This window comes from Lichenostomus cassidix, chromosome Z (genome assembly GCF_008360975.1).
Source record: "Lichenostomus cassidix isolate B80296 chromosome Z, HeHo_3.0, whole genome shotgun sequence".
NCBI lineage: Eukaryota > Metazoa > Chordata > Aves > Passeriformes > Meliphagidae > Lichenostomus > Lichenostomus cassidix.
The window spans coordinates 58,802,651-58,822,577 of record NC_139511.1 but is presented as its reverse complement, the minus strand read 5'-3'; the positions used below and the strand labels follow the sequence as shown (position 1 = coordinate 58,822,577).

Genomic DNA, 19,927 nt, shown 5'->3' with positions numbered 1-19,927 from the left:
AGGCCGCGGCTTTGCCCCCGAACGCAGGCTTTGGGTACAGCACTTTACGAGCCGGATTTTCAAGGCGACTCGGAGCCCCGCGCACATCGGGATTGCAGATGTTTGTAAACTTTACCCGTCCACAGCCTTGCACGTGTTAAACATCTACTCAGTGCACAGGAGAGGTATAGTTGGCGTGTAAAAGCCACGAATCCGTTTCAGTGTTGGCACAGGATTTCAGGGCTAGGGCCTGTTTCAGCCCGGGGATGGGCAGCTGCCCCTCTGCCCTCAGTAGCTAGGCACACAAGGACAGCAGGGTGGGAGAATGCTGGCTCGCCCCGCGAGGGGAGAGTGGCATGGGGCACGCAGAAAGTGCTGCCGAGAAACCCGCAGCAGTTGTTCCAGGGCACAGCTGTGCTCCAAAACGGTTCCTTGAGGGGAGCCAGGGTTATTTCTGTAGTGTTCGTCTGCTGACACCGGTAACCTCACAACAGAAATGGAGGAGCTCCTGCAGGGGGACGGCAAGTCCACAGTTGTTATGAGTCTGCAGAAAATCATGGTGCCAAAGGCCAGAGGAGTCCTGCAAAAATCAGCTTTACTCAAAACTAGGAAGATCCGACTGGGCCATATCAATCTGGGGTCTCTCGAGTTTTTAGGGGGCATGGCCTCCATTGATTCTAAGCACCTTCCTACTTTCCACATTGGGTGAGGTGCAAGGAAGATACAGCCTTTCAGATGGGCATGCTACATATCTCTGCTCCAACATGTACTCCCACACCCATTCTTCCAGAACCTGAATGGTTCTTTCTAGTCTAGTATCTAGTATCTAGTCGTTTGTAAAGACATACCCATTTCTCCTGTCATCAGCAGCACAGAGTTTGTGGTCAGTAATTGTGATTTGAGCTGGTGTCATAAAATTGTTAAGGTTAGAAAATACCTCTGAGATCCAGTCCAGTCATTACCCCAGCACCACTGTGTTCACCACTAGACCATGTCCCTGGGAGCCATACCACATGCTTTTTGAACTCCTCTAGGGCCAGTGATTCCACCACCTTCCTGAGCAGCCTCTCCCAATGCATAATCACCCTTTCAGTGAAGTAGTTGTTCCTTATATACAAACTAGTCCTCCCCTGGAGCGAGTTGAGGCCCTTTCCTCTTGTCCTGTTGCTCCTTACCTTGGGAGAAGAGACCAAGTCACACCTGCCTACAGTCTCCTTTCAGGGAGCTGTAGAGAGTGGTAAGGTCTCCCCTGAGCCTCCTTTTTCTGAAGGCTAAACAACCCCAGCTCTCCCAGCCACTCCTCCTAGGACTTGTGCTGAAGACCCTTCGCCAGCTCTGTTGCCCTTCTCTGGAAACAAACGTCAATCTTTGCTGGATGCAGAAGTGTCAGTAAAACAAAAAAAAGTCCTCAACCAAAAAGATGGCTGAGAAAGGAAGCAGACTTTTCTGCATAATAATTCTTGCCTCTGAGCTACAAGCACAATGAAAGTTAAAGTGATTACATTTTCCAAAAAGTGTGTGATAGAAATACAATAATTTCTGCGGAGCATTTGTATTGCACCAGTTATTCAGTACATTGTGTCTTAATCCTCTGCTGTGAGGAACAAATAAGTTACTTTTTAAAACTGTGTTCTTCTTTGTGAATGATTAACTGGTGTTACAAATTGAACTCTCCTTAGCACACAATGTGTCAAGTGAATGAAATAATTGCATTCTTTTTTTCTCTGGGCTGTGTAATTTTGGATCTATACATCTTAAATTGAATAGATCACTTTGACATGGTGTGTGTGACCCAGCCAGTAGCTAGCAAGTGGCTGAAACATTTTTCCCATGCAAAAGGTGTACCGCAGCTGTTCTTAGAGTGGAGGAGTGTTGTGCTCAGGTGTAGAAAATTAGCCTTTCAGCTAGAAAACAGTGAGCTTTCAAGGATTTATCTGTACATTTGCTGTTAAGACAACTAGAGAAGAAGTAGAGAAGAGTTACTGTCAGCGAATTTCTGGATTTTCTTTTTTAAAGGCATATTATGTGCCTAGAAAGGAGAGGAATAGAGTAGGATTTGGGACTCTTATGATCTATTGACTATGTTCTAGAACAGATAAGAAGTAGCTAGAAATCCTGGTTTAAGCAAAACCAGGAATTAAGATGAGGTGTATTATTAGTGTCTAAAACAAAATTCTCCCAATAATACCTCTTTATTCTGGAGCTCTTATCTTCCAGGAACATCCACCTCAGTAAGAGGTGGGACAGCTACACTGCTTGGTTTACAAGAATGAGTTACCCAAATTGATTTTGTTTGATTGTTTGTTTGGTGTTTTTTGGGAGGATAGTACAGATACCTACCTAAGATTAAATAAGAGATGTTTTTATAGCTCTGGAGGAGATATGTTAGCTCTGTAGAGACCAGGATTCAAAACTATCCATGCTTTTATAGACTAGCTCTATTTGATTTTCCCTTAAAATATTTCCTGTTCTGTATGCTTCTTTCAGGCACTGTTTTCTTCTTGCAGCTTTTGGTTTGGAATATGAGTATCTGCAATGTATAACATCTAGTTCCAAGAGTTACTTTTCTGTAGCTGAAAGGTGTGTATGTATCCTCCCACACCAATACGTACATTGGCCTTGCAGAATGTATTTCTTTCAGATGTCTTCAATTTCAAAAGCTGTTAGGAAGTCCTCCAAAATAGGTATTTCTTATTCCACTTTCCAACTTTTCTTTGTTTTAATAATGTTTTAATACTGAAAAAGTGCAAATTTTCCTGTATGTGAGGAACTCTCTTACACTATCCAAATAGCCTGTGGTTTAAAGTAATTCAGTTCTAATAATACTAACAAATCATAATGGGATGTTTTTCCTACTAATTTCTTTCTTACTTACCAGCAGCATACTTTGAACTTTTAGATGTAGCTGGAGTATGCCCACACACTGTGCTTACAGTCTAAAGCACTGATTGTGCATGTGATATTGAATGTCTGCATGTGATGTTGAATAGAGAGAACCACAGCAAAGTCAACAATACTTAAATGGGTACACTAGTCTGCTAGTCCTAAACTAATTTTGTAACAGCTTATTACAAGAATTGGTATAAAATATGACTGGATGCACTGGAAAAACCAAAGAGGAATGAACTGGAGACATGTTGTTAATGTTTAATTCTTTTTTACCAATGATTTACCTAATGTCACTGCAGAAAAAAGTCTCTCTAGGACTGCACAAGATTGTGATTGTCTAATTTCTAGCAGATTTTCTGTTTCTTTTTGTTTTCATTTCAGACCTTTTCTCAGGATTGTTTGGTATAAATCATAAGTTGCAGCTCTGAAGTTCAGATTTATACTTGGGAAATCTTCAGAGAATGTTTTTTACTCCAGTTCTGTTGTGAAGAATTTAGGTCATGTTGATTCAGGCAAACCTGAATGCTCTTTTTTTTGTGCGCTTGAGATGTAGATATTGATGCATAAGACTTTATTTAGAAGAACAGAGAGAATACCTTTACTTCAAGCTTCCTGAAATAACCAGGAAAAATAAAAATTATCGTTCATGGCATGGAATAACCCTTCATTACCTCATTCACCCTTCATTTTTCTTGGCCAACTAGCCAAATCTGAAGTGAGTTTAGCATTAAATTCTTGCTACTAAGTTCATTTTAAAAAGTTAAAGAGAAAAAAAAAAAGTAACACCCCCAACCCAAATAAACTTCACTGAGCCATTTGGAATAACCTACAAGAATCCAAAAGTCAGGCAGGTATAGGGGACATGTCACTGCGAATTCCACTCATTCCTCTGAATTAAGGTCTGAATCTGGCTTCATACATGTCAACACTGGTAATAATCTGGAAAACATCTCCTTCCTATTTTTGGAGGAAGGAGACCTGTTCCTTGAGTTTCCGTAGTGGAACAATGGAGAGAAAGACTTGAAAATATGAATCTGTCTGAGGCACTGTGACCTCTAGGATTCCTGTGTGTGTGAGGTATATGTGGCCGTTTGACCAATGTATTTAACATTCCCCTTGGCACTCTTTGAAATTGTCTATTACAAAACAGATGGTGCAGTAGTTATTTTTTGAAGGGCTAGAAGAGCATGGCTACATCTGGAATTAATCTTTAACTCCCTAAACCAATAGATCACCCAGTTTTAAGAGGACCTTCTAATATAATTGCATTGCACAAGTACAGAGAAAGAATACACAGCTTTAAGTCAGAGAGTATAAGCAGTACAGAACTATAATTCATAGGCACACAAGTCTTTCTGTTCAACTGTCTCATTTATGGGCAAGTCTTTTCTACAAGAATTTATTTTTATTGAGCAACAGCAGTAAGTGAAATGTGTAACTTCTTCAATGAGATTTTAAAAATCCACAAATTTTCAGGGTTTGCATAAAGTATTTTTATTTTCTGTTGGCAACTACAGTATTCCTAAAGAGATGACCTCTTTTATTTTTATACTGTTCTTTGCTCAAAAAGGTAGCTCAAGCTTGTATTAAATTAGAATGCACATCACCGTCATTCAAATCTAGCCAGTTATGGAGTTCTGGATGATTATTAAATGGTACAACACAAGCTCTGAAGAATGACAGGAAAAGATATTAGGCATTCAGTGTTGATGCTAAGATAAAAACTGCAAACTTTGATGCCAAAGGAAAGTGCAAGTTTTAACCCACAGAAACTCGTATTTGAAAGTACCTTGTATTGAACTTCCTGGCTAATATTTGATGTGGATTATCTACATGTTTAAAATACCAAATACGTTAGCTGTCTTGGGAAAAAAAAAAAAAGATTGTATTTTTGTATTTTCAAAAAGCACTACTTCCTGCAAAGGTCTTGAATTTATGTAACAAACTGGTTGTAGGGCAAGAAATTTTGAATGCTATCAAATCAACAAGTCAGATATCTGAAATAATGCTTAGAAAGATTGAATATCTCTCATGTGTAGTTTTTCAGGGAGTTTGTATGCTTTCTGTCCTTTTGAACAGCACCTAGAACAGGGAGTCCTCAAAGGCTGGCAGATAAATAATACATTATTGGTTTATGTTTCCAGAATAAATTGTTGGCACCCTAATTATCAAAATGTGTAAGAATTTGAAACACCGCACAAAGTAAGAAGCATTTTATTATATCAATTTACTGAAGCCAATGGATTTCCACAGGAACTACTCAGATCTATGGGTGATAGATGAAAATGAAGTGAACCTCTTTACCTACCTGTTCAGAACTTGTAATGTCAAATTACAGATTGCAGTTACCTTGCCTTTCAGCTCTTTGTAATCACTGTAGCTGCTTTACTCAGCTTGAAAGTGGAAGTTTTGCTGAAGTTTTTACTTATGATTATTTCACTTTGGATTTCTGCTTGGTACCTTTATTGCAAGTCAGTGTCTTTAGCTGCCACTGGGGGCACACACCGCACAATTGCGACAGGATATTCTACAAACGGCAGTCTATCTTAGATTTAGATTCTGGTTATATGACATGGTGATCTTTTGATATTGATTAAAGTGTTCTAGAAGGTTTGCCTTCAATCTTTTCCTTACATTAATATGTGAAATAGTATATAGCTGGTTCTGTAGAACACTGCCCAACTTGATTAATTCTACACATCGAGTTTAACATTTTCAAGTAATATGGTTAAAAATGCATACACTTTTGTAAGCACTCCAAAGGAACAGCTGTACAGGAAACAGTAGAAGTGTACCTGCTCTGACCCTAGCAGGGGGTGAGCTGCAGCTCACCTCATTCCTGCTCTCGTACCTGCCTACTTGTGATCCACAGAATCCCTGCTGACTGTCTACAGATGTTCATCATCACATAGTACGTATAAAAAATTAGTGCTCTTATTGAAGGGGCTCTATGCTTTTCACTCACCTGTTTTGCACACTTCCAGAAAACCACAGCTAGATCTTGACTGATAATGTCTTCCACTGAAGCTGATCAGAAAGGAATTATTTCCACTAGCCCATATGCCCTGTGCATATTCAACTCCTCTCTGTGACCACTGACAACTGGAATGCTTTCTTTGTAAATAAGAAAGGCGTTTCTTAAAAAAGATTATATTCTGTTGAAATTTTTCCAAACCTTGGAAAATCGTTGTTGTGATTAGTTCTGAAAGCCATTACTTGATAACTTTTACATTTTAGTATGAATCCATAGGGGTTTTTTGAGGGAGAGAGATTGTGGTTCTGCAGATAAGAGTGAGTTCAGTTTTGTACTTAAAATTTACATTAAGAGCTATGCTATATCCTGTCATCCAGGTAGCAAATTCTGCTTACAACTAAGTAAAATGGCACTGCCTGTGCTGCAAGTGAATAATGAAAGACCCTCAAATAATCTGTCCAAATTCTGTGTGCAAGTATGAGATGCTAAAGCTTCTATGGCTTTGTTTTGACTAGAAGTTCCATTTGCTATTATATATAATGGCACACATATCCACATGAGGGCACCAGCTGATATCTTATTCTCAGACAGTGTGCAATCTGTTTCTGAAATGAACATGTTTATCGATGGTCATTCTGTCTTTACAGAGCTAGAGTAAAGATTAAGCTGTTAAATGTTACAGTTCTCCAATTTTGGGGGTTTGTTTCAATTCTTAGGGCAGCAATATTTTCATTTTCCCAAAGCTCTACATGCAACAGAAATCTTGAAATATACTTTAATCACATAGACATGTGGCAGTGTTAAGTTTTCAAAAGAAATAAAATCAAAATTATTTTTAACTTGGCTACATAATAGAATCTGAGGGAACATTCATTAAAACTGGTAAACTTTATTATTCGCTTTGGAAACAAAAAAAATCCCAAGGTTTTAGCTTCATTCTTATTGAACCCACAACAATATGCAGTCAACACCCATTCCATTTGTAGGCAAGCATAAAATCAGGTTATTCTTAATATTTTATTTATATATATATATATAATAAAAGTTATGCAATCTTTAAAAAAAATAGCAAAGAGTAATTGATACTGTACTCTTTGTTAGCCTGAGGATCCAAGACTGAGTTTGTCCACTTCCTTTCCCTGCTGAATATTAAGAACATTGACCAATATACAGTCCAAGAACAATCTCATTTCCTCTCCCATCTCCTAATCTGTCAGGCAATCGAAACTGCAAAGGCTCAAGGCCTTCCTCAGGGACCAGCAGACTGTGTGCTGTAAGGAGGAGGTATCAGTCTGTTACCTGCTCAGGCTAGAGTTACCCAAGCAGACTGCAGGGTTATTTGACAAAGGTGAGTGCACACAACATGAAGAGATGTAAAGGTTATGTTTCTTTGAAACCAATTTGACAGCTTTTTGAAGAAAAGAAAATCTTGTCAGGGACTTCCAAAATGCTTCAGAGTATATTTACAAAAAGTTTTAGCTTAGTGAGACTAATCTTCCTAGACTCTAAGTAAAGGAAACCCACAGGCTTTTCCAAGGAATGATTTTGAAGAAATTAACTTCTCTTGCTTTCCCCTGGCCAAGCCTGTTTCTCCATTGACTGTTGGCATGAACTGGAGAAACTGGGGTTTTGGGGCTGACCTTGGTCTTGGAGAATATACTTCCCCAGTGACAGAGAAACAAAATACCATTTCTTATATATTAGAGTTATCATGGTAGAGCAGAGTCCTCTAAGTAGAGTGGGGAAAGCCTAGGAAAATCTTTTCTCTGCAGAAAGCCCACAGGGCTGGAAAAATCAGAAAGGATGTTCAGTATCCTCAGTCCCTATTGAAGCACAGATACGTGAACAGAAGTGTGTTTTGTAGCCTGAGAAGTAACCTGAGCATTAGAACAGATAATAAAAAATTGAGAAAATATGAATCTACTGAAAATCTTAATGTAAAATGTTGATCTAGTAGCCTATTTTTTCCAAAAATAAAAATAAAAAAAATTAAAAGAAAAAATTAAGTGTTTCAAGTGTTACAATAGAAAAGGTTCTGCTTGATCCATAAAGTATTTGATCAGCTATCTAGAAATCTGGATTAGCTGAATATATATTCATCATCTGAAAAGCCTGATGCCTTGAAAACACCAGCAGATTTCTGATTCTGGATAACTGCTTTTAGCATAGGTCAGACCTCAATTTACCTCAATGTAGCTGACAATACAGGAGAAAAAAATCTGACCTTAGAGAAGATGACGAATCTAATGATGCATAGAAGAGAACCTGAGACTTCAGCATGCACACTGAGCCAACAAGAATAAGGTAGAAAATGTAGCTTTGTTGCTGAGTAAAACCCTGAGAGGGTCAGTAGTCTAAGCACTATAGGAGTGTTCATACCTGAGGGGAATTGTAATGCTGATAACACTCTGTGTGCTAGGATTTTTGATGCATGTGAGTCACAGCCTCTTGCATCTAAGTGGTACAGGCAACTCAGAGAAACTTTCAAAGTCATCACAGGAACTACAAGAGCTAAGAAAAAGATGAAAAACAAAGGACTATGAACTGAAGCTGTAGCAATTCTGGCTAGAGTAGCAGTGATTCCTGTTAGAAAGTTCTGAGCAGGGATCTGTCAGAAAGGGTGGGAATAGTGTGACCTACTTTTAGCTATCCAATTTAATGAGCCTTAATTTGTTGCCTAGGTTTCTTTTATAGTTGATGAAGAGGTAAAGACATCTTCAGATAGTGGTTCAGGTCTTTTATACGAATCTAAATTTGACACTTACCCTGGGTAAGATCTGCTGTCTTAGAGGCAACTGTACAGTTTCACTGACTGTAGGAGGATCATCTGGGACTTGAATACACATATAACTTTTAGACAGCCGAAGTGAAATAGCCCCATCAATTTCTAAGTGGTGGCATGCATTTATAACTTGTGTCTGAGTAATGGTCTCTTTTGCATAGTATCATAGTATCATTAAGGTTGGAAGAGACCTCTCAAACCATCAAGTCTGACCATTAACCTAGTAGCGACATTTTCACCACTGAACCATGTCCCCAGACACCACATCTAGACATTGGATGCCTAACCCAATCTCCTTCTCTGACAAGGTGACTCACTTCTGGGTGAGAGAAAGGCTGTAGAGGTTAATCAAGCAGGACCTGCCTGGCACACGGCTTATAATTCTGAAAAAGAAACTTCCAGTAGTTGAACTGTCTTATGTTTAGTAGGTGGAGACCCAGGTGCTAAAAGGAACACACAAATAATGACACCAGTGCAGCACAGGAGAAAGCAGTGATGTAGACAGAAGTCCAGATGCATGCAGGCTTTGAATTCACAGGAATCCTTGTACTGGGAAGTGGCAACTCTGGAAAAAATTTAGAAGTAATGACAGGAATCATGTGTGCTGTCTTCCTTGACAGCTCCCTCTTGCTATGAGAACGTGGACCTTTCTGTATACTAAAGAGCTCCTCTTCCTTGGCACTTCAATACACAAATAAGAGTAAATTGGTTCAGATGGATCATTTCCCAAACTGAATCCATATGTGCTAACAACATGAAGGTTCTGTGATACGAGGCCTAAGGTTTCCTCAAAGGCTCCTAATTTTCCAGTGACATATTTGAAATAATGATTAAAATTAATGGGAAAAAAACCCCAGACTCAACAATCTGCTTATTAAAAGAGTAATCCTTTCTTGAGCAGAAGCACTAACATGTTTTCCATGGATTAACTCAGATGATTTACCAGATATCTCTACCATGGATATCAAGTAGTGGTATGACTGGTAAAGATACTACAGTGAACTGCAGTTATGGCAACATTTGTCAAATTGCCAGCTAAAGCAAACATCTGCTAGTATAAATAATATTAAATAGAATTATGATGTTCTGATACTTTTTCTTTTTCCTCTCCTCTCCTCTCCTCTCCTCTCCTCTCCTCTCCTCTCCTCTCCTCTCCTCTCCTCTCCTCTCCTCTCCTCTCCTTTTAGAATTTCATTTTTTTCTGGCTGGCCAGAATTTACAGCTAATCTTAAAAATAATCTTGTCACTTCCTCTGAAGCTTATGCATCTAAACAGCAAGAAGTAAAAACAGATTAAAATTTGAAACATACCATGTGTGCTTAATATATGTGGTATGGTATCTGTGGGCCTGAGTTTCACACATCTTTATGTGCTTTCTGCAAGTGGACATTTAATGTCTCTTTTGAAGAATTTGCATTTACAAGTCATGTCGAAATTCAGAATACCCTTAAAGTATTGTAGATACCAGCTAGTGATTACCCCTTTTTTTTTGTGATGTGCAGATACACTTCAATTAACCTGATGCTAATGATTACCAGCCTTGTATTAAAAGACTAACAAAAGCATTTGTTGCCATAGTAGATACACATGTAGCATTTTTAATTCTGTAAGCAGTTCTGATTAGTGTGGCCAGCCTCACAATCAAATGTGGTAACTTCTGAAAGACATCTAGCTTCAGCCAAAAAAAACTTTGCAGAGAAAGTGTATCGGTTCACCATGCAGCTGCATGGACATTGATGCCAGCTCAGGAGGGAAGGTATGGGTAGGAAGTAGCAGTTGGAAAATGGAATCAATTATTTCAGGAGCACATGCCAAAATAAACTACTCACACGTCTACTAACTAAAGGTTGCCAATGTAACAATGGCATGTAAGTGAAACTCACTACTGATAAAGTCTTTTTCAAGTCATTCATAAATTTAAGAACAGAAAACTGAACCCAGATTTTAAAAGAACTCCAGATGTCTGATACCAGAATGTAATTGTTCTCTCAAAATTAAATACAAAGAGCAAACCGTTCAGAGACTCGTGCATGAAGATAGACATGCTGTTGTCAAAGAAATGAGGGCTTAAGTTAATGAAGTTGGGTGCCTTTCATTTTGCTGTCCATGGACATTATCAGCCGCCCTGTGCAGCTGGAGTCAGGATGCTAGTAGCCCCAAGACACACGCCATGATTGTGTGTAGACCTAAGCGTGGTTCCTTAAAAGTAAAATTGTCCTATATTTTGAGACTAAATCTAGACTCTGTGACTGGTTTGTTGAAGTAAAGACTCACAAGTGTTTAGCTAAACTAAGAAAAGTGGTATTTGAAGTTAAAATCAGAAGTCTCTAGAATATTAAGTAAGACCCCACCATTACACTAGGGCCTATGGATTACTCAACTAATCTGGAATAAAGCTTTCCCTGTGTAAGTAAGCTCTCCAAAGTAGAAAATGATATGGAATTTCCTCTGGGCTCAGTACTCAGATCTCAGACCTGGGAAATAAATGTGATCTGTAACAAACCTAATAGGGGTTCAAATACTACCCAGCCTCCTCTAGTGACCCCAAGGTAATCATTCTTTTCCTCAGTGCTTCTGTTGCTATATCTTGAGAAAGCTTCCCAGGACTCAAGAAAATATCTCTTTTTAGACAGCACCTCCCAAGCTCCCTTCTCAGTTTCACACAGCACTGGCATTAGACCAATGTATAACTGGTCATGTCCAGGTGTAGCCTTTTAATTACTGAGACTGGATGATATACAAACCCACACGTAAAATGAAATGGTTAGTGGGAGCCTGTATTTTAAAAGCCTATGGGTTTTGCTTTAGATCTTTGCCTTTAATTCAAATAGAGATAGAATGGAGATGTTTATTTCTTTCTGAAAAGTTATTACTCAGTTTAGTGATGCTTTTTCTCTACAGCAAGGTGAGTAGGAGTTGTTAGTTAAAAGACTTGGGTTTATTATCCAGCATACATGTGACAAGGCATATAGTGTACATGAGCAGCTGCGGTTTGTGAATCACTTCTACTGTCTTGTCCATTTTTCATTCTGTTGGCATGTAATAGTCCTGGCTTGTAGAATCTCTTGGCATGTCAGAGATTGTGAAACTGAAAGTAACATGACAAGAATTAACTTCAAGTAATTTCCGACTAGTCTCAATATAATTTGTACCTTCTGTACCTGTTTCAACCTGTCACAATTGCCTTTAACACAGTACAGGTAAAGAAAATTTAATACTTGGTGCAAAGTGCAGCACCACTTCAGCTATACATGCAAACTGTGAACAATTTTCACCTTGATATTGCCTTTGTATGTTGCTGAATGCGATTCATCTTCTGTCTCTTCCAACAATCAATGTATTTTCTTATTTTTATTTTGGTCCTTTCACGTGGATGGGGCAAATTATAGCACATTGCTTTTGGCAGCTATGAAGGAAAATTAACGTCCCCACTTTTGAAGGCCAATATTTGAAAGGACTGTACATAGATGAGCCATGTATTACCATCACTAATGAGATAGAACAACACTGTCAAGAAGGACTGGGAAGGGATGCAGAATTTCTTTCAAAGGTTTTACCACTGTTTCTACATTTTCATCTTGGAACTTCTTCAGTTCTGTCTTGACCTTTGTCAAAGTGTTCTGTTGTTAAAATCAGACTACTGGTGCTTCAGAGATTTTGCTACAGTGTGGTAAATGCAGAGGAAAGTATCACAGCTCTAGTTATAAGCATGTAAGAGGGCAATAGTGTTAAATTATCAAGTACACATTGTATGCCATTCTCCAGGAGCTAAAATACAGCAACAATCTTTAAAGCTACAATATTTCCCAGACCATAAGAATTTCCACAGTCATTCTAACCCAACAAGAATCTTTAAATATGATCCAGCAAAATGATGCATCTAAATATCCTTTTCAAGACCAGCTTATTTAATTTCACTGTTATGCAGACTAAAGCAGCCTAGATCACCACAGTCTTAAAGCTTAAAAACATGTCAAACTGGAAAGAGGGCACAACAGCACAAAAATCCTAGCAGAACCTGTTAGCACTCATGGAGGGTGTGATACTAATGGATACTATATATATTTATACACATGTATGTATACACTCTGTCTCTGTGTGTATATATATACACACACACACACACACACACACACACATATATATATACACACACTCTGTCTCTGTCTCGCCACTGTCTGTAGGTGGGACATAGGGATGGATATTCACTGACATCTGCTTGTCACAGATGTCTCCCAGAACAGTCACATCTTGCCTCTGACTAGAGGTTATGTCACACCCCCAAAACTCTCTTCCTCCCTTTTTAGTTGGCGGGGAGTGTATGCAAACCTGGCCTCAACAGATGAACCTGTGGACTATGGCCTCCCCAAGGCCAAACCCAGCAAGAGCTGATTTTCAGGACAGCTGCTGGGTTTGACATTCTTGTGGATACATTCTTCTCCCTTAGTCTTGTTTACTTGTTCCTAGACCTGACATACTTGACCAGAAGCATCACCTTTATGATATCTCCAGCTCCATTAGGCAGCTTAAGTCACAGTCCAAAGTTCCAGTCAGGTCAAGGAGGGGTAGGCTTCAGTGGTCTCAGCCTCTTTATACAGTTTTGCCATAATGACAAAAACTGCTTCATATCAATGTTTAAGCCATTACCCATAACATTTCAGTCTCTGAAGGCCTTGGTGTGCCCAGAGCCCCTGTGAGGCTTTGGACACAGTACCACCCCAAGCCCCACTCTGCAGAGCCCTGTCTTTGGTCGGTAGGCTATGTGGGGCATGAGGAATTGGTCAGATGGGTGCAGCCAGGGAGTTGTGGTCAGTGGCCCCATATCCAGATGAAGGCTGGGGACAAGGGGTGTCTCTCAAGGCCACCCTGGTCCTGGGCCCTGAGGCTCTTTGGTGGCTTCACCAATGACATGGGGAGTGGATGGAGTGCCCACTCAGCACTGGCTTTGCAGGGGACAGGAAGATGAGCAGGGCAGGGGCTGAGGAGAAGGACTTGGAGGGGCCGATGGATGAGAAGCTCAACATGAGTCAGTAATCTGTGCTGCCAGCCCAGAAAGCCACCCACATGCTGGGCTGCATGGAAAGGAGTAAAGAACAACAGGTGAAGGGAGGTGATTGTGGCCCTCCATTCAATTTTTGTGAGAGCCCGCCTGGAACACTACATCTGTGTCTGGGGAGCCCAGCATAAGAAGGATGTGGAGGTGTTAGAATGAGCTCAGAGGAGAGTGGTGAAGATCCTCAGAGAGCTGGAGCACCTTTGCTATAAAGACAGGCAGGGCAGAGAATGTGTTCCAATCCAACTAGATAGAGATGCTTCTGGCTGAATGAAAGCGCAAATGAGATCATATGATAACATACAGATTCTGTTTAACATGGATTTTATTTAACAAGAAATGTGACGCAGAGAGACAGAAAGAAATAGGAAAGAGGTCTCAGAGAGAATGAGAGCAGAAGGTAATCAAATGGAACTAGATTATCTTTAAGGCCCTTCCCAACCCAAACATTCTGTGATTCTAGATGTGTGGATGTCTATTTAACTTGATACTATTATTATTATTATTATCATCATTATTATTTACTGCTATTCATTATTATTCTTCTTCTTATTTCTTGACTTATTTTGATTTTATTGTTATTTACTAATATGACTTCTTCATCATAGCATTCTTCTTATTTTTCTTCTTTCTTGTTATTTTTCTTATTATTTACCACTACTCTTTCTTCTTCTACATCATCTTCTTATTCTTCTTCTTATTATTATTCTTATTCTTGTTTATTGTGATAATAGCTGCAAGTTCCCCACGCCCCTTTCTTAATGACTGTACTTGTCACCCATTGTTCTGCCTTCCCTACTCCATGTAGTCCTAGCCACGCCCCTAGTTTTCCCGTTGGTTCCTGTACCCTAACTCTGCCCATGTACCTCCCCTGTGCCCAGAGGTCACTGGGCCTGTGTGCTGTCCCTGCCCCTCTCTGTTTCCCTATAAAACCCCTGACCCTCCGCCATCTTGCGGTCTATGCTCCACGTGTGTTTATGCTCCACATGTGCTGAGCATGTGAGGCCTTCGCCCTCGAGGCATCTCTGCCTCGGGGAGGTCGTTGGCCTCTGCTGCACCATGCGAATAAACATCTTCCATGGACACAACGCATAGACCCTCCTCGCCTCCTTTATCACCGCCAGTTGTGGAAGCAGACAAACCAGAGGTAGCCTTATGGCTCCCCGGCCGGTGAGAGTGCAGTGTCCAGCCCTGGGACAGAGGGTTTGGAGCACTGAGGCGCTGAACCGGGCTGGGTAGAGAAGCTCTAAGGTAAAGTCTGCTGTAACATCCTCTAAACCGCAACACTTGTTTAGTACTACTATTTCTTCATCTTCTTTGTATTATTATTCCTATTTTTATTCTTTTTCTTTTGATGTTTTTTTTTGAGTGGGGTTTTTTTTGTGGTTTCGGGTTTCTTTTGGTTTTTCTTGTTTTTTTATATTTTTACTATTACTACTTCTTAAACTCAGATTTAATTCATTTTGGATGAGCTGTGTGTGTTGCAATCCTGCGATGTGCAGTGGAGTCCTGACAGCAATACCTCCTGTCTGTGCCCATTCCTCAGGGATAAAATCCCAAAGGATCAGCATGTAATCCTTTCAGGATGAGAGGAAATGGCCTTGGAATCCACCAGGGGAGGTTCATATTAAATATCAGAAACAATTTTTCCCTGGCAGAGTTGTCAGGCCTTGGAAGAAGTTGCTCAGGGAGGTGGTAGAGTCACTATCTCTGGAAGTGCTCAAGAGTCGTCTGGATGTGGCACTTAGGGACATGGTTTCTGGGTGATGATGGTGGTGCCAGGGTGTCAGTGGGACTGGATGACTTTGAAAGTCTTTTCCCACCTTGATGATTCTCTGTGATTCACCACTGAGCCACCTGGCACCAAATTTCCCCCACGGGTGCTGTTTTGGGCTGGCCACATCGGTAATATTTGGTCTTCGGGACACGCACTTGGGAAGACCCAAAGTGACTAGGGATTTGTCAGGCTGCAGGGACATGTCTGGGCAAAGGCAGCCCATGTGGCTCCCTCAGGACACTGGACAGGCTGCAGGCCAGCCGCCATCTGTGGGGCCTGGCCCAGTGCCGGCACTCGGCACTAATCCTCCAGTGGTGGCACCAGGCAGGGGCAGCAGACCAGGCTGCACAGCATCCTCAGCACCCGTCTGCTGTCAGAGGGCTGTTTTGTGTGGGGAGCCAGCTGCCAGCTGAGGGCCTGGGCTCCTGGCTGACCAGCTGAACATCTGGGGCAACTGTGCAGGCCAGGGACTGGGCTCTCTGTGACCGCCTCTGGCAGCTGCTCTTCAAAGGCAGCAGAAAACACACGTCCTTTGAGGGCTTGGGCTCTCAAATGGGGAGGCCAGGCACCGAGTGGCACTTGGGGGCATGGCTCAAGTTCCTGGGGCTCAACCCAAGCCTCTCGAGGGACAGGCACTGGGAGCCCGTCTTCTGTAAGGCGTCTCAGCCTTTGCTCTCTGTCTTCTTCATCAGACAGTTCAAAGACGCTCAGTTGATCCCACTCATCCTCCTCCTGCTTTGGCAAGGGCTTGACCCTGGTGTTCTGGACACTCACATGTTCCCACCTGTCCTGCATTTGCTCTTTGTCATTCTTCCAGCTGAACTGCATGGAGTGTCTGTCACTATTCCCTTTGGACACCTCCTGGCCAATGGAATCTTCCTCTTCAGAAAGCTCTTGGCCAGTCGATTCTTCCCAATCAGAGAGTTCTTGATAGCTAATGACTTTGTGGAACAGCTCTTGCTCACTGTTTTCTTCCCAGTTAAACAGTTTTTGGGAGCTACCAACTTCCCAGTCAGTAAATCTAAGGTAACTACTGGCTCCACCTGGGGACAGCTCTTGCTCAGTGAAGGTTCCCCCTTGGGACAATTCCTGATAGCTACTGGCTCCACCTGGGAACAGCTCTTGCTCTCTGGCATTTCCCCCTTGGGACAATTCCCGGTAGCTACCAACTTCTCCTGGGGACAGCTCATGCTCAGTGGAGGCTTCCACTTGGGGCAATTCCTGGTAGCTACCAACTTCTCCCGGGGACAGCTCTTGCTCACTGGAGGTTGCCCCTTGAGACAATTCCTGGGAGCTACCCACTTGTCCCGGGGACAGCTCTTGCTCACTGGAGGCTTCCCATTGTGACAATTCGTGGTAGCTACCAACTTGTCCCGGGAACAGCTCTTGCTCACTGGAGGCTTCCCCTTGTGACAATTCGTGGTAGCTACCAACTTGTCCTGGGGACAGCTCTTGCCCAGTGGAGGCTTCCTCTTGGGACAATTCCTGGTAGCTACCAACTTCTCCTGGGGACAGCTCTTGCCCAGTGGATGCTTCCTCTTGGGACACTTCTTGGTATTTGTTCATTTCTTGCTGGGAGAGGTCTGAGTTTTCCTCTTTGTCACACTTGAAGATTTCAAGCTCCCCAGCCAAGGCTTCCTCTTCCCTTTCTACTGGAGCTGCTGCTTCCAGTTCTGCAGCCATGCTTTGCTCCAGGTCCCTCTGTTCCTGTGGCTGCTGGCCAGATGCCCGGATCTCAACCACAGCCTGGAGCACCACCTCATAGCTGATGCCCTTTGCTAAGTCCAGCAAAGCCTGGCTGCCTCCTGGGGGGCTGTGTGGGGCAGGGACTGGGCTCTCTGTCCCTGCCAACGGCACCTCCTCACCAAGGACATGAGAATCTGGTGCCTTTTCCATCTCGGGAACCAGCGGCTCTGGGAGCTCCACCTCTTCAGCAGCTCCAGCCAGGGCAGCAATAGCTGCTGGCTCAGCCTCTGTGGAATTCCCCAAGGCAGAAGAGGCACCAGGCAGTTCACAAGCTGCTTCTCCTGACACCTCAGTGTCCATGGTGCTGGGAGAGCTCGGCCTCTGCTGGGCACAAGGCTGGGCATCCTCATCATTCTCTGTGTGCAAGGGTTTGTCCCAGTTCTTGTAACTGGCGCCTGCTCCCCATTTGGACAGCCCCTGGCTGCTGATACTTTCTTCCTGTTGGGACAGCTTTTGGTCACTCACGTCATTTTGCCATTGGGGCAGCTCTTGCACATTGTAGTCTTTTCCTTGGGGTGGCTTCTTGTTGCTGATGACTCCCACCTTGGAGAGCTCTGGGTCTCTCTTGTCCACTTCCCATTGGTACATGTGTGTATGTCCTCGCACATCTTCCAATAGAGACAGCCCCTGCTCTCCTTCCCCTTTCCACTGGGACAGTTCTGGGTCTCTCACATCTTCCCACTGGGACAACTCTTGGTGTTTGTCATCATCTTCATCCCATTGGTATAGATCCTGGACTGTCGTGCTTTCTTCCCACTCGTACAGCTCTTCCTGTGTCCCATCTTGCCACTGGACTCTCATACCTACCTTGCACCAGACTGTCACATCTTCTGACCATGGGAAAAGCTCTTGGACTTCTTCGCACGGGCAAGCCTCTTGATCCATGTCGTCTTTCCTCTCTTCATCCATGTTGACAAAGACCCCCTCCTCCTCAGTCTCTGACAGGAGCAGGTCTGAGCCACCCACTGCCCCCTCCAAGTGCCAGCTGAGGGCTTGGTCTCCTGACCAGTTGGGTGAGGGGCTGGGTGGCTGGGAGTTGGGGTTTGCCTTGTCTTCCTCCATCTCAGATGTCCTCTAGTAGAGTGGGATCCTGGGAGCTACTTGCTCCTGAGCAAGCTGCTCTCCTGGGACTGGGCAGCACAGGGCTCTGCACTCCTTATATACCCCCAGCAGGGCAGGGCTCTGCTCTGGGACTGGGCAGCACAGGGCTCTGCACTCCTTATATACCCCCAGCAGGGCAGGGCTCTGCTCTGGGACTGGGCAGCACAGGGCTCTGCACTCCTTATATACCCCCAGCAGGGCAGGGCTCTGCTCTGGGACTGGGCAGCACAGGGCTCTGCACTCCTTATATACCCCCAGCAGGGCAGGGCTCTGCTCTGTCACGAGGACTTCTGGGCATCACAATGTCCCCCATCACCCAGGGCCTTGACACAAGGTGCCTGTGTCACAAAGAGCCACACCCAGCTCCCCTTCAACAGCTGATCCCACTGGAACTGTGGGCTTCTAGCCCCTTCTTATGAGCCAGTTATTAAAGTTAACAGAAATGCTCTGCCTGACTTAAGGTGCAAAGGAGACCACATGTCAAAGTCAATGGTATGGGTTTTATTTAACAGTAAATGAGGGAGGGAGAGACGGAGACGGAGACGGAGACGGGGAGGGGAGGAGGGGAGGAGGAGGGAGGGAGGGGGAGGGGGAGGGAGGGAGGAGGAGGGGAGGAGGAGGAGGAGAGGGGAGGGAGGGAGGGAGGGGGAGGGAGGGGAGGAGGAGGAGGAGGAGGGGAGGGGAGGGGAGGGGAGGGGAAAGGAGAGGGGAAAGGAGAGAGGAGAGGGGAAAGGAGAAAGGAAAGGAAAGGAGAAAGGAAAGGAAAGGAGTAGGAGGAGAGAAAGAGCATCACAGAGACAGATTAAGTAGAAAATATCACCACTCCGTGGATCCCAATGGCAACCCATTGGTTGTTTTTACCCCATCAGGCCTTCTTGGTGGTGAGGGTCCCTCAAAAACATTGAGTTCAGTGGATTGATATACACTTGGGCCAGGTGGGAACACCCAAGTACCTCCCCTGGGGAGGGAGACAAGTTTGACACAGGATCTTCAACAGACTCTGGATCTGTTGCATTACCGTGCATCATGTGAAGTGCTCTGCTGCAAGGCCTTAGCAATGGGTCTGGGGAACTCTTTGGCAGTCTTTGATGGATTATGACACCCACTCAGCTGCCCCTCATGTGAATGTCCTATGGATGTGGCCTCCCCGGGGTGGGAGTTTTACAGCTGAGCCACTTTGTGTAAGGGAGGATGGGTGGATGACTGATGCACTGGGAATTCAGTGGCCTTCCCCAGAGTGGGACATGACTATGGACCATGCAATCCCTGACAGCTAGAATCCCTCTGGTGGGATGAACAAATTTACAGAGTATGTGACAGGAAACTGTTAGGTATTGATAATATGCAATTATACATGTTATAAATTTTGCAACTATTCCATGTTTAGTACCTTTCCTGAAGGAAAATTTGCAACTGGGTAATTATCATATGACCAGTCTCTAGCTCTTGGCATTTAACAATGGTATTGGCCATTACATCAGTGTTACATTTAGTCATGGGGAAAGAAGTTGCTGTAAACAGTCTCTCAAAACAGGGATCAAGGGCAGAATTGATTTAAACTGACCCTGACAATGATGTGGTCTCATTACAGGGCTCTGCAGCCAGGGCCCATTAAAATAATAGGGT

At 43.2% G+C, this 19,927-nt stretch overlaps 1 protein-coding gene and 1 long non-coding RNA gene across 3 annotated transcripts in view; one reads left to right on the top strand and one right to left on the bottom strand.

Moving 5' to 3' along the window:
• The first annotated feature begins 29 nt into the window (after positions 1–29).
• The window catches only part of LOC146425002 (uncharacterized), a 42,795-nt gene continuing 22,897 nt past the window's right edge, over positions 30–19,927 (top strand). The window contains exons 1-3 of one of the 2 annotated variants that reach the window (XR_014847066.1): positions 30–164; positions 2,621–2,663; positions 3,422–3,637. This is a non-coding gene — a long non-coding RNA (uncharacterized LOC146425002). Of the gene's footprint in view, positions 165–2,620; positions 2,664–3,421; positions 3,638–19,927 lie in introns of those variants that run through there. The other variant, XR_014847065.1, reaches the window with a different exon arrangement.
• On the bottom strand, positions 15,058–18,342 carry LOC146425003 (uncharacterized). The gene has a single exon (XM_085042932.1). It carries the CDS (start codon positions 18,260–18,262, stop codon positions 15,755–15,757), a length of 2,508 nt encoding a protein of 835 aa, XP_084899058.1. The 5' UTR covers positions 18,263–18,342; the 3' UTR covers positions 15,058–15,754.

What these genes read in the sequence shown, in the direction of transcription:
- LOC146425003 (XM_085042932.1), bottom strand. Translation starts at nt 18,262, where the DNA reads ATGGAGGAAGACAAGGCAAACCCCAACTCCCAGCCACCCAGCCCCTCA.